Genomic DNA, 12618 nt, shown 5'->3' with positions numbered 1-12618 from the left:
GTTGGCCGCCCCAGCCTGGCACCTTGCATGGGAGGTGGGCACAGTTGCAGTCCTGAGGTACCTGCATGTGAATGAACAGGTGGATGAGGGAGCCACCAGGAGGACTTGGCCACGAAGATGGACCAGAACCAAGGGGAAGCAAGAGTGCTATGGCTGGCCTGTGGACCCCTCAGTCCCCGCTGCGGCAGGCGGAATCACTATGCTGCCCACACACCCGGATGGTGGCTCCGGGAGACTCGGCTTGGAATTCTGACTTTCAGATCAATAAGATAATACCTTTGTGTTTTATAGTTCCGAAAGTGGGGTCTCTTGCTGTAATGACAGTTGGAAACTAATAGGCCATCTAGTTACGTTCTCAATGTTTACAATATAGCCATTTCTAGTATCTTGTTAGTATAACATGAACCCACATTGGTTATTAATACCATAATCTTTTCTCCTGATGGTCCCTGGCTCCGTCTTCGTTTCCTTTCTGTATGGGAAATTTCCTTCAGCTGTAATTTTTTCACCCTTCATCTGGAATATCTCCCCCGGATTCGTGGTTGACGTGATTTTCTAGCAGCACTTGGAAAAAAAACGGACTGCTTTCTCCTACACACAACCATGTGCCTCCATGGTTGATGACAAAAACTCTGGTTTCGTTCCAAGTGGTTTCCTTTCTGTAGGTGTCACTTCTCACTGCTTTCAAAAAAGTTCTTGTCTTTCCTTGTGAGACTTGGCTGCAGTGTGCCTTGGCGTGGATTTCTCTGGGGTTGACACAGTCAGAGGATTTGTTTCCTTTGCAAAATTCAGGATGTTGAAACCACTGCATCTCTGGGTTCTCTTTCAGGGACACCATGAGTCGTCTTTTATCACACTCCCACGGGGCCCTGGGCAGACGGGAAGGCTTGCCCTAAGCGTTCTGCGTTGGTTTGGTTTTCCAGGCTGGGGAATTGTAATCATTCCATCTTCCAGCTCACTGGTTTGCTTCTCCACGTGCCTCATTTTGCTTCTATGTCCTCCTGTGGAATTTTCAGTCTCATCTCTTTATTTTTCAATGGCAGCGCTTCCGTTTAGTTCTCCACAGCTTCTGTGCCATTACTAGGACTTGCCGTGGTTTTCATGTCTTTCAAACATGTTCCTTGTTTCTTCTTAAAGTGTTTTTATGTTGGCTGCTCTAAAATCTTGAAAAGGTTGTTGAAATGTAACTCTATCTTGGTTATGTCTATTTGCATTTCATTGCCCTGGTTCTTGAGACAAGTAATTTTTCAGTTGAAAGCAGAGGTTTTTTTGGAGTTTGTGAGGAGATGCTGGGTCTCAGTGAAATCTTCTATCTTAGCTGATTTGCACTCAAACCACCTCTGCCTGAGGAAGGGAGTCTAACATGGGCAGGGAAGTACAGGTGCAAGGTTGAGCTCAGCTTCTATCACCCAAGGGAGTCAGGGCACACTTTACTGCTGGATTTCCAATTCCCCACCAGGCCTCCAGCAACTCACCCATGGCTGAAAGTGTGGGATAGTCTGCTACTGTACCTGTGTGGTCTTCCCCAGCACATTGAGCACTGCATATGCCTTTACATCCTGAGGCTGCTGGCTGGCCTGTCCTCCCACCACGTTGCAGAGTCTTTCTCAACACAGTGTTCTATGTCTTAAGTTTAGGAGGTATACTTGTACTTAGAGGAGTAGGGGAAAGAATGCCTACTTGATTTTCACAAAAGTCAAAGTTCCTATACATGCTTCTTTTATATTCTGCTTCTGATCATTTGAGTATCTTAAAACCTTGGCAATCTTTTGTTGTTGTTGTTGTTACTCATTTTATTATTTCAAAGGTAACGAAACAGAGAGAGCCGTTATCTGTTGGTTTGCTGCCCACGTGGAACTGGGAACTCAGTTTTGGTCTCCAGTGCCAGTGGCAGGGACCCAGGTACCAAACCATCCCCTGCTATCTCCCACAATACACTTTAACAGGAAGCTGGAATTGGAAGTGGAGTTAGGACTGAAAGCCAGACACTGCAGTGTGACACAGGTGACACACGTAGCATTTTAACTGCTGCACCAAACACCCAACCCTACATTTATTATTTAACAATTGTCTTCTCATTCATGGGAGCTACTGGAAACTAGGAACCCCATTAGTCTTCATTTAGCACCTGAATCCCCAGGGTATTTTTGTGCCCTGCATAAGGGGTGCTCTGGGGTTAGGGGTCCCATCCCAGCACTGCCACAGGCACTTGGCCCCAGGACATGGGGTCAGTTGTTGAGCAGCTCACTCTTTATTCCTGCTCTTCTTCTGTGCAAGAAGGGTTGGTAACATTCTGAGTACATTTCTGCGTGCTCAGCAACACGGTTTCCAAAGGTTGTGTGGTGGCAATGGGACCAAAATCACCTTGTACATTGACTGTTGGTAGTATTATCCTGAAAACAACTAGGGAAATAGTACTCCTCGTGGTTAGAAGGCGAGATGTGAAGGTGTCACTGTAGTGAGATAGATTCTTGGAATGATACACTCAATTCCTAGTGTGTAAGTGGAGCCATACCAGGACTCAGGGCCACTGACAGAAGTGGTCTCCCCCAGAGGAGGTAAGAACGAGGAAAAAGGAGGAGAGGATGGGCCTAGTGGTAAAGATGCCTACACCCCACATTGCCGTGTCAGGTTCCATTCCCAGGTCCAGCTCCTGACTGCATCTTCCTGCCCAGGCACATTTGGGGCAACACAGGGAATGGCCCCAGGAGTTGGGTCTCTGCCGTGTACGTGGCAGATGCAGACTGAGTCCCCAGTGGTTGGCACAACCTCACTCACGGCAGGCATTTGGGGAATGAACAGGAGAAAGGGAGCCCTCTTTCTGCTGGTGTGTTTTTCCACCTCTTAACTAAATAAATTAACTAAAAATAGTTTTTTTTAAAAGACCCAAGGGAACACTAGGGCATTATTATTGGAGGTCATAGGAAAATAGTGGGGTGTGACAGCTGTAACACATGGTCTAACCTGCAGTCCAGCCTCATAACGTAATTGCAGCTGTAGCTGACAAATTCCTTCTTGTCATTTTTTCAAAGAGAAAACAAAGCCAATCTTTTATTTTATGCTTCTGCAACCCATCCACACTTATCCCAGTTTGGAAGGTGTGGCTCAGAGCATTCCACAGGGACCTGGGTTTTCTGCCAATTACTGCTCTGTTTCCCACCCTTCTTCCCTTTATTCAGTCAGCAAATACAAGATGTTCACCATGTCTCAATAAACCAAGAATCAGAGTTTAGTTCCCCAAAATATATTTTTTCTTTACAATCGCAACAATTCTACTTTCAAATACCCTCCTAAGAACAGCCCCAAGGAACCCACCTCTCCAAAGAAAACTAAAGGGATTGCTCATACTTGTTGTGTGCCAGGCTCTGTTACTGACTCCCCCAAATGACCTCAAGGTACAGATGTTTTGATTACCCTCTGCCTATGGGAAAGACACGGGGAACCAAGACAGCTTTGTGTCAGCAAGTGCCGGAACTTCCCATTGGCATGGGCAGTTCCACTCCAGGATCAGCCCAGCCCAGACACAGGATGGGTCGTGCTTTGAGACTAACAACATGGTGAAATGGAGGCCTTGCCCAGGGCAAACAGGTTACACCACAATACATTTCTTCCTCTAAGAACAGTATGCCATTTTTACAGTTTCTAAAAATGTTAGTAACTGTCTCTGCATCTTGTTTATTTATCAAGCTGATTAAAAAGCAAACACAAAACAGACCAGAGCAGTTCACCAGTACCACCACCAAGCATCCTTGGAAACACACAAGAACACTACCAAGTTGAGAGAGCAGCTGCATCCACAGGAGTGGACAGTGAGCTGCTGGCATGGCCTCAGGGGTTGGGGGGAGTCTCAGCCATCTTATTCCTCTGCCCAGTGTCTGTTTCTAATCTGGGGAAAAGGCACCCTCCCCAATGAAAAGTCTCTTCAAGGGATTGCTGGAAGCAGATTCAATGTGGAGATACTTGGGTCTCTGTTCTCTAATGGAAAGAAGTCTTCTCATGGCACACTGGGGAGACTGTCCTGAGATGCATTCTAGACGGTTCTACTGAGGCTTGGTTTCCTGCTTCTTGAGCATGTCTTCTATTTCCTGGGAGACTTTGCCTTTGTAGTCATTTGCTTCTATTGCATTTAACTTCTTCTGATACTCCAGGGGCAGACCATGTTCTTTGGCACCCATGCATACAACCTAGAAATGGTTCAGACCAACAAAATGATCCTTTGAGTTAGGAACAGAACTTACTTTAGCATTCCACAGCCTTATCTGCTCTATGGAAATATGAGATACTGCCTTTCTGATGCTTCTAGAAACTGACACAGTTACTGCTCTCACACTGAGCATGAAATGAGCAAGGACCTTTCAATGCCACATGAGGCATTTCACTCCATAACACAATTTAAAACATTCTTAAAATAGATCTTGTTGTATAGAATTTATATGATCTTTTAAGAAAAAAAAATTCTTCAAAACAGTTTAGTTTTTCAGGAAACAGTTTGTTTTCATTCTAAAGTATATTCTCTTCACCCCACTTTAACATTTATTCTATTTCAAAGGCAGAGTGGCAGAGATGCAGATATTCCTTCTGCTGGCTCACTCCCCCAAATGCCTACAGTAGCCAGGGTCAGGCCAGCAGAAGCCAGAAGCCAGGAACTAGCTCCCTCAGGTGCGTGGGAGGAGCCCATGGACCTGGGCCGTCATTCACTGCCTCCCAGGAAGACTGAGCCGAAAAGTGGATCAGAACTCGATCTCAGGCATTTCCAGCAGGGGCAAGGTCTACCCTTGTTCTGAACTTGGTCACGGGGAATACATGGCAACCGTGCACAGGGGTTCCTTCAAGAGCAGTGCCAGGCTAATTACTGCAGGTGCCACTTTGGGTGCCATCTTCTGACCAGGACTGCCAACAGATACTTCAGCTTGGGGTTCTGAGGAGGGATATTGGAGTCTCTATCCCAATCCTTGTCTTGTGCCAATAACCATGATTCTGAACGTGTGACTTCGACCATTCAGGGAGGGAAAACATTGAAGCAGCAGCAAATTTATCATTTCCCCACAAAAATGAATCTTGTTATTCACAAGATTTTGTGAAAGCAGCAGCCATAACAAAGTATGAGTGCAGACTAAACCTATTAATAACACACCCGTATATGTTTTTGACTTCGAGAAAGAAAAGGGATAGTTAAGATTCTGCTCCATATACATTTCCAAAACTTTTTTCCTTTACCATGAACAGAAAAAAAGCAAGTTCTATCATTGTATGTGAATCCGATCAGTTTTTAAATCTGCATTTTAGGTTATGATCATCTTTCTGTTTAAAAATATTTTGATCCAAATGAGCTGTTCATGTGAGACTTAAATCACATGAGGCCTTTTGAAAGCAAGACACTCTTCAGTGGATTTTGGTGAAAATTCAAAAGGATTTCCCCCAAACCTTGAGAGCCGCTTACCTTCTTATACTGTGGGGAAGGGGGAGCGCTCTCATAATTTGTCATCAGGTAACTTCGACAGGTTAATTCTTTCCTTTCTTGAGTTGACACCTTAACTTCTATCACAATGTAGATTCCGCTTTCTACCCCTTCTTGCCTGAAACCACAAGTCAAAATTTCAATCTTATTTGACTTAGGCAAATTTCGTTTATGGTTGTAAAGTGCTTGCTTGTCAACTTGGGTATAGCATGAAAAATGTTACCATAAACATACATGCTCCCCTGATGTGTTCTGGAATACGTAGCAAATACACTCCACTGTATCTAAAGTAGGTGTAGCATAGCAGTCAGACGGTCAGAATTTACAGTAGAGCCAGCCCTCTGTATCTGAGTCCCACACTGTGACAGTTAACAGGTACAGCTCTTTTTTTCCCTGTCACTAATTCTGAAACAATATAGCTTCATGAGTATTCATGTAGAGTTTGTCTTAACCACTAAAATAATGTGTGTGGCTGGGAGCAAACACTGCATGCTGCCTATGGGGGTCGTGAGCATCTAGCATGCTGGTGTCCAAGCCTCACCCACCAGCAAGGATGGCCCTGGCTGGTACACCTCTGACCATTCTGTGTCCATCCTGTCTGAAAACATGTTTCTGTGTAGTCCTTCCCATCTCTGTTCCCTGACCTACAGAAGCTGGACAGTGTGTTCTGAACCCCACAAGGGCACAGAATGGCTCCCTCTTGTTCACAAGTAAGGCAAAGCAACAGGCTTGCTGGACAGACCAGTCTTTCTCAAGGCCTACTCTGGCCAGCTTTCTTGGAGTTAAATGCTCCGCACAACACCGAGAAGGGTCTGGTTAGAAGACATTAGCAAACATTTCCAGAAGGCTGTGAATGTTTTACAGATTGTTATTATTCACTGACTTGTTCAACTTCCACTCTAAAGAATGAATTAAAAAAAAAAAAAAACTGAACCAAATTGCTTTTGAAATAAATAGGTAACAGTTACAGACACAACCATGATTTTTTATAATATGAAACTACACAGAGAAATGTTTATAAAAGAGAATTGCTTGGGAAAAAAAAATAAGGGTTTTCATCTTTTACACAGGACAGGACAAACACTCCCACAAATCTCCATCAGAAAGTGTGATACTTCTAGACTTGTGAGAAAAACTCAGGTTGCCATTTCATTCATGTTGACACTAACATACATATCCCTGGACCATGACTTTGAAACATTTACACGTCCTACAATACAATCTGCCTTTTAATTATTTATTTTTAAACTTAGAATCCACCTACTCATCCAGAGAACTTAGATTGCTTTTGTCCATTTTCCACACAACTCCCCACACTTCATCGCCAGGACTCTGATAAATGGTGGCTATTCCTCCGTGCCACCGCTGACTTGTTTTCCCTTGGAAATTGCCGAAGTCCAGTGTAAAATCCTATGAAGGAAACCAAAGGGGTATGATCACTGCCAGCCTGACCCCAAATTTTTCTCCACAAAATGAAAAGGATTTTCCTTGACCTCCAAGCAATTAAAACATTCCGTACATTGACAGTTCCTTCTCTGTGTAAGAAGCTGTAGAAAAATATAAAGATAAGCAGATAAGGACCCGGATCTTAAGGGTTATGGTTTTTGTACACTTTCTCTGAAAAATGAAATATATATTGAATATGTACAAGTACCTTAATTAAAAGGTTTAAGGGGGTGAAAAAGTCCCATAATCCAATACCTTAATATGATCACTGCCATTTTTGCAAATTCTTCCCACTTTCATATGTTTGTACTTACAGACAAGCTGGGTAACAGCTACAATTTTCATATTATCTCTGCTTTTATGTTTGTAGACTCCAGCAGGATATATCACCATATCTGCTCCTAAGGAGGTTGGCACCTAACAATGATTTGTACACTTTGGGACACTAACCCAATATTCATGAATTGTACTCGATAATTGCTAACAGCAGGTAGCATCGGAAAATTATTGGTCGCTACATAAGGTGCTATTTGCTTTATGCATGGATTCTCTCTTATCCTGACAACAGTGTATGATACCCACCGTGGCTTAGTAACATGATACAACTGGCCTAAAGTCTCATAGCTAGTAAGTAGAGGCGCCCCAGTGCTGGTTTAGCCTGATGGGGATAGTGCGGGGATCAGTAACCTGGGGAGAATTAGGAATCCTCGCCTGGCTCGTGTGCGCTGGGATGCTGAGCTCCCTTCAGCGACAAAGGCCTTTCCCATTTACACACTATCCCTGTCTCTGTTTTCTCCAAAACCTTGCCCGACATTTCAGCCAAGAGGTCTTTGCCTGCAACCCGTGCCTCCAGCTGGTCAGTCTGGATATTCCTGCAGGACCCTGTGTCCTTGGATGTGATGAAGGCCCCAGCCTGCACCAAGGACTGGCAGTCCACTGCCAAATCCAAGAGATGACTCTCAATCCTCAGCTTGCTGCATGGCTCAGCTGTCTGGGATGCAGCTCTTCCCTTCTGCCCTCTGTCCTGACCACTCTTTCCCTTTGCTAGTTCTCCATCCACAGCCAGCATGCTGGTAATTCTCCGGGCTCTGTCGAGGTCTTTTTCCTCCCAGACCTGATTCTCTTCAGTCTGTGCTCCTCGTCATCCACCTTGGGCCAGCCGTGGGCAGTCTGACATCTCCTCCCTTCACGCTCCATCACCAGTGTCATCTCCTAAACATCTCTCAGCTCTCTCCACCCTCCCTGGCCAATGCCCTGGCTCAAAGTGACTGCATCCTCTCTGGCACCACTCTCAGCAGCAGGTTCCCAACTGGGCTCTGCACGTCTGCTCCCGTCCTTGTCCAAATCCATGGACAACAGGATGAGCGTTCCGAGCTGCACCTGTGCTCTTTGATTTCCTTCAGTTCTCAAATGACCTTGAGAGGGAAGTTCCAAGTGCTGTTTGGTTCAGGGGCCTTGTGGCAGTTCTCTGAGTTCTGTCTCTGAGTTCTCATGCCACACACTGCCCCCTCCTCCTTGCAAAACTCCAGCTGTGCTGGCTGAAGATCCTGACACTGCTTTCCTTTGTATCTGCCATTCCCAGTGTCTCTTTTGTTCCCCGGGTCACTCACGATTTTAGGGAGGACATTTGTGAACCCTGTGGGCAGCTCAGTTTCATGATCATGGCAGCTTGCAGGTCTCCTGATTTGTTGTTTGTTTGTTTAAGCTGGCCATACCTATAACTGAGCAGTTGTCAATTTGATCTCTTTTCCTCCTAACCAAGTGTTTGCTTATTTGGGAGATTCCCTAACCTTATGAACTGAGGGTCTGGGGTTCCAGCGCCTGACTCCATGCATTAATTCTCTCCATTTTGTTTGCAGTCAGGGAGTGGGTACATGGCCAGGATTTGCCAATCAGGACACCCATCTGGGGTTTTGAACTAGAAGCGGTGCCCAGTACAGCTGGGATTCCACCCGGGTGGAGGCTGCCACACAACAGGGCACAGATGTGGGACACTGGCAGGCACGGTCGAGCGCACGTGGTGCTGGTGCTGGGTCCCAGCCTACCAGTGGAGTTCTGTCAGTGCTGCCAGGCGGGCTATCCTAGGTCAGTCCTCCATACCTGCCTATTTGGCCAGTGTGTCCTACTGCCTTGCCCCATTCACTCTGTGAGCCCCTCCAACATCCTGTCAACATATTCTGTCGTTTTGCTTGAATCAGCCAGTGGCTGCTGCTTGCAACTCAGAGTTCTGATGGGGTTAGCAGAAATGACTTTGTTTAGGTCAAAGCTGCCAGAAGAGTTTGTGTGCAACCTGCCCACACAGGTCTCCTGCCCACTGGCAGGCTTCCAAGCAGCCGCTTCCATTGGTCACTTTTGTTCCCTCCTCCCCGCTCAGGGCTGCAAGGAGCTCATGCTTGAATGAACAGATACATTCTTATACTGGCACCTGGGGTTCACCAAGCCCCCTGACCTAGACTGAGCACTCCTGCCTGGGCACAAGACCCAACACCAGCTTCCAGCAAAAGGATGGAAAACAGGATTATTTACAATAGCTGGTGACAGGTAACAAAGCACGTACAGAACAGAACACGGCAGACTCCCTGAATCGGGTGGGAGATTTCTCAGAAGCACCCATGGGTTGGGTCCCAGGAGGATGTCCCCAGGAGTTAGTGGACCCCAGTCGGAGGAGGCGAAAGCCGAACGGAGCCGGCCGTAGTTGTAGGCAGCTCAGGGCACCCGGAGAGGGCCCCCCGCTGCCGCTGGGCAAACAAGTTCAGCAGGGGATGGACACAGGATGGTGGGGAAGCTGGGTCACCCAGGGAGCCCCGGTTCACCCTCATCCTTCAGCCCGTCCTGCCCACGCGTGCCTCCCCCCAGGAAGTGGCTTGCGGCGACGCACTGTCGAGGACAGCGTGGGAGGGAGTGGGGAGGGTGACCTGACCTGCAGGCGGGCCACGCAGCAGAACTTGGCCGAGGGATTTCGGAGGTGGATCCTTTCGGTCAGCAGGTTGCTGCCGTACGCGAAGTAGAGAAAAGTGTCCTCCCCCTGGGCCGAGTCTTCCTCGCTGGCCGAGTCCGCCATGTCCCCACCACACGCGTCGGGGGGCTACGAGCACGAGCGTCAGGGACGCGGAGCGCAGCACGGCTGCCGGCGACCCGGACCGGCCCAGCGGACAGCGCCGCCGCCCGCCGCGGGCGACTCAAGAAAAGGCGGAAAAATGTGGGATGGGCGAGTCGGGCGCTAGCTCCTTTCTGATTGGCCGCCCCCGCCCACAAACGCAGGTCCACAAACGCCCCCCTTTGGTTGGTCAAGCCCACCCTCCTGCTCTCCGCCTTCTCCGGGACGTGAGCGCTCAGAGCGGAGGCGGCCCCAGGCCGATTTCTCATTGGGCAGGCGCGTCTGACAGCCCGCCCCCTGTCTGATGGACGGGCGCGCCGCGGAGGCGAGTGGTGAGGAGTGGACTCTGAGGCCCGGGGCCGCGCGGCTGGTCGCTCACGCTTGGCCTGCGCGCGGGGCGTTCTGCGGCAGTTTTTTGGTCTTGACGGCTCTGCGGCCAGATCTGAGGCGGCGCAGCCCGGGCCTGGCCACGCCTCTAACGGCTCCCTCACGCCGGGGCTCGGCGGCGTCCTTGAGGAGGAGCCGGTGGGCAAGGGTGTGCGTGTGCGCCCCGCTCACTGGCTCCGACACGTGTGGCCGCAGCCGCCAGTCTGATACCTTGATTAAGGACACTTCGAGCCTGGAAAAGCCCCCTCGGAATGCCCAGGGCTTCCTTGCCCAGGGCTTCCTTGTCGTGCCCCGGGTTCAGATCCCTCTTATTGCCCCAGTCACCTAGGCAAGCTGGAGTTAGGATAAGCAAAGACGCTTATGTGGGTCATTTTAAATAAAAATGTGAACTCGGGACCTGCAAAGCAAGCAGGGGCTGGGAGGGGGGACTGGGACTGACCCGTGCACGACCCTTGGACCCCCTAGTATCGTCTCACCCTACCCAGTCAGGAAGCGGCCAAAGTCCAGGTTCTTTCTGGAGGATTGGGGAAGCCGCCTGAAGAACGACCTGGTAAAGGCAACAACTGGAACAGGGGAAAGATAGCAAGGGCTGCAGAGTGACTGAATCTGCCCACTGGAAAGATGTGGACGCCAAATTAAAGATACATAAATGAACCTCAGTTGCCGCGGCGTTGCTGGAAACGATTACAGATCTTCCCTCTGAAAAGCAGTAGTTTCAGAAAATATCTATCCTTTTAAGAGCCATTGCATTGCAGGATAACCCCCAGCAAAAAGTATGACAGCAATATAACACTCAATGCATGAAACGCTTAGCATTGGCCTTGTAGTGTAACTGACATCCTGTATGGGTGCCAGTTCAAGTCCCAGCTGCTCCAGTTCCCATCCTGCTGCTCAATGGTTTGGGCAAGCAGCTCAGGATGGTCCAAGGATCTGGGCTGCTGTACAGACCTTGGAGACCCTGAAGAAGCTGCTGGCTCATAACTTATTTCTGGCCTTGTCCTGGGTTTTGTGGCCATTTAGGAGAATGAACCAAGAGATGTAAGATCTCTTTCCCTAACTCTGCCTTTCAAATAAATAAAAGGAAATCTTGCAAAAAGAAAATCACCGTTTAAAAATTCATTTGGAAGGCAAAAGGAAACACAAGCGAGCTTCCACACCTAGGGCAGGGCCACGCTGAAAGCAGAACTCAGGTACTCTGCACTGGCCTCCCGTGCCGGAAGCAGAGGCTCAAGTTCTGAGCTGTCACCAGCTCTGAGTGAACCGGAAGCTGGAATTGGAAGCCTGTGGTTCCTAGGGACTCAGACCCAGCACTCTGCGTTGATTCATGCCAGGGTCAACTAATGTGATGAAAAGGCCATGGGAGACAGGACAGTCCCAGGATGCCAAATTCTCATTCAGGAATTACTGCTGGCCAGTGAGGTCAGGGGTGGAGTGGAGCTGGAGGAATTTTGTTCTTCCTATATTAACCCGGTTCAATCTTATCAACACTAAAGGTGGACAGACCTGAGCTTGTCTCCTGATGTGTTGCAGTAGGAACCTTCCAGTATCTTCTATAAAGTGCCGTTGCCAAAAACTTGCATTCTCAGCCTCGTGAGGCCATGAGGTCTGTCCTTGATTCCTCAGGATATACTAAGAAGAACCAGCAAGACCCAGAAAAAATGACAGACCCTCCAACTGGACAAATGACCCAGGCACTTAAATATGTCATTGTCATAAATAATAATAATAATGAAACAGCGCTGGGGGAGGGCTGTTCAGAGATGTGATAGACAAGTATAATGGCTTGTCCTTAGTCAATCATGGTTTAACAAACCAGGTGTATTTTAGGAGCAACTGAAGAAATTGGATTTGGATTGAGTTGGCAGGTGACAGCAGACAGCTGTTTTTAGGTGTGGGAATGACATTGCACTTACGTCTGTTTTTAGACATGCACACCGGTAAATTTTAAAGTGAAATGCTTGCCACCTATATTTTTACACAATTCTCAAAAGCACAGAAAATGGTGTTAAATGTTGTGATGTGAATACGAATATTCATGTTATCCCATCTCTTCTGTGTTTCAGTGTTCTCATGGTAGGAAGTTGAGAAGTGGGACAGAGTGGTCTACAGAGAGTGTTAGGCAGAGTGAACCCTGGGTAAATGAAGGATGCCTCGTTGCTCCACGATCTGCAGATCAGAATATTCCTGTCGTTCCCTCCCGTCAGGCCTCACGGCAACCCTGGGAATGCAT

At 48.0% G+C, this 12618-nt stretch overlaps 1 protein-coding gene across 3 annotated transcripts; it reads right to left on the bottom strand.

Annotated features, from left to right (window-relative positions):
- Positions 1–3594: 3594 nt before the first annotated feature.
- On the bottom strand, positions 3595–10080 carry GGCT (gamma-glutamylcyclotransferase). Of its 3 annotated transcripts, XM_040964964.1 has the most exons (4): positions 9825–10066; positions 6723–6868; positions 5441–5576; positions 3595–4184 (listed from the first exon to the last, which is right to left on the bottom strand). In XM_040964964.1, exons 1-4 carry the CDS (start codon positions 9963–9965, stop codon positions 4041–4043), a joined length of 567 nt encoding a protein of 188 aa, XP_040820898.1. In that variant the 5' UTR covers positions 9966–10066; the 3' UTR covers positions 3595–4040. The 3 variants fall into 3 exon arrangements, with proteins under 3 accessions (XP_040820898.1, XP_040820899.1, XP_040820900.1); XM_040964965.1 differs by lacking the exon at positions 5441–5576 and having other exon boundaries at positions 9825–10080; XM_040964966.1 differs by lacking the exons at positions 5441–5576; positions 6723–6868 and having other exon boundaries at positions 9825–10080.
- Between the last annotated feature and the right edge of the window lie 2538 nt (positions 10081–12618).

Source organism: Ochotona curzoniae, unplaced genomic scaffold (assembly GCF_017591425.1).
Source record: "Ochotona curzoniae isolate NIBS_2020 unplaced genomic scaffold, NIBS_Ocur_1.0 scaffold_3835, whole genome shotgun sequence".
NCBI classification, from domain to species: Eukaryota; Metazoa; Chordata; class Mammalia; order Lagomorpha; family Ochotonidae; genus Ochotona; species Ochotona curzoniae.
This window is presented reverse-complemented; position numbering and strand designations above follow the sequence as displayed.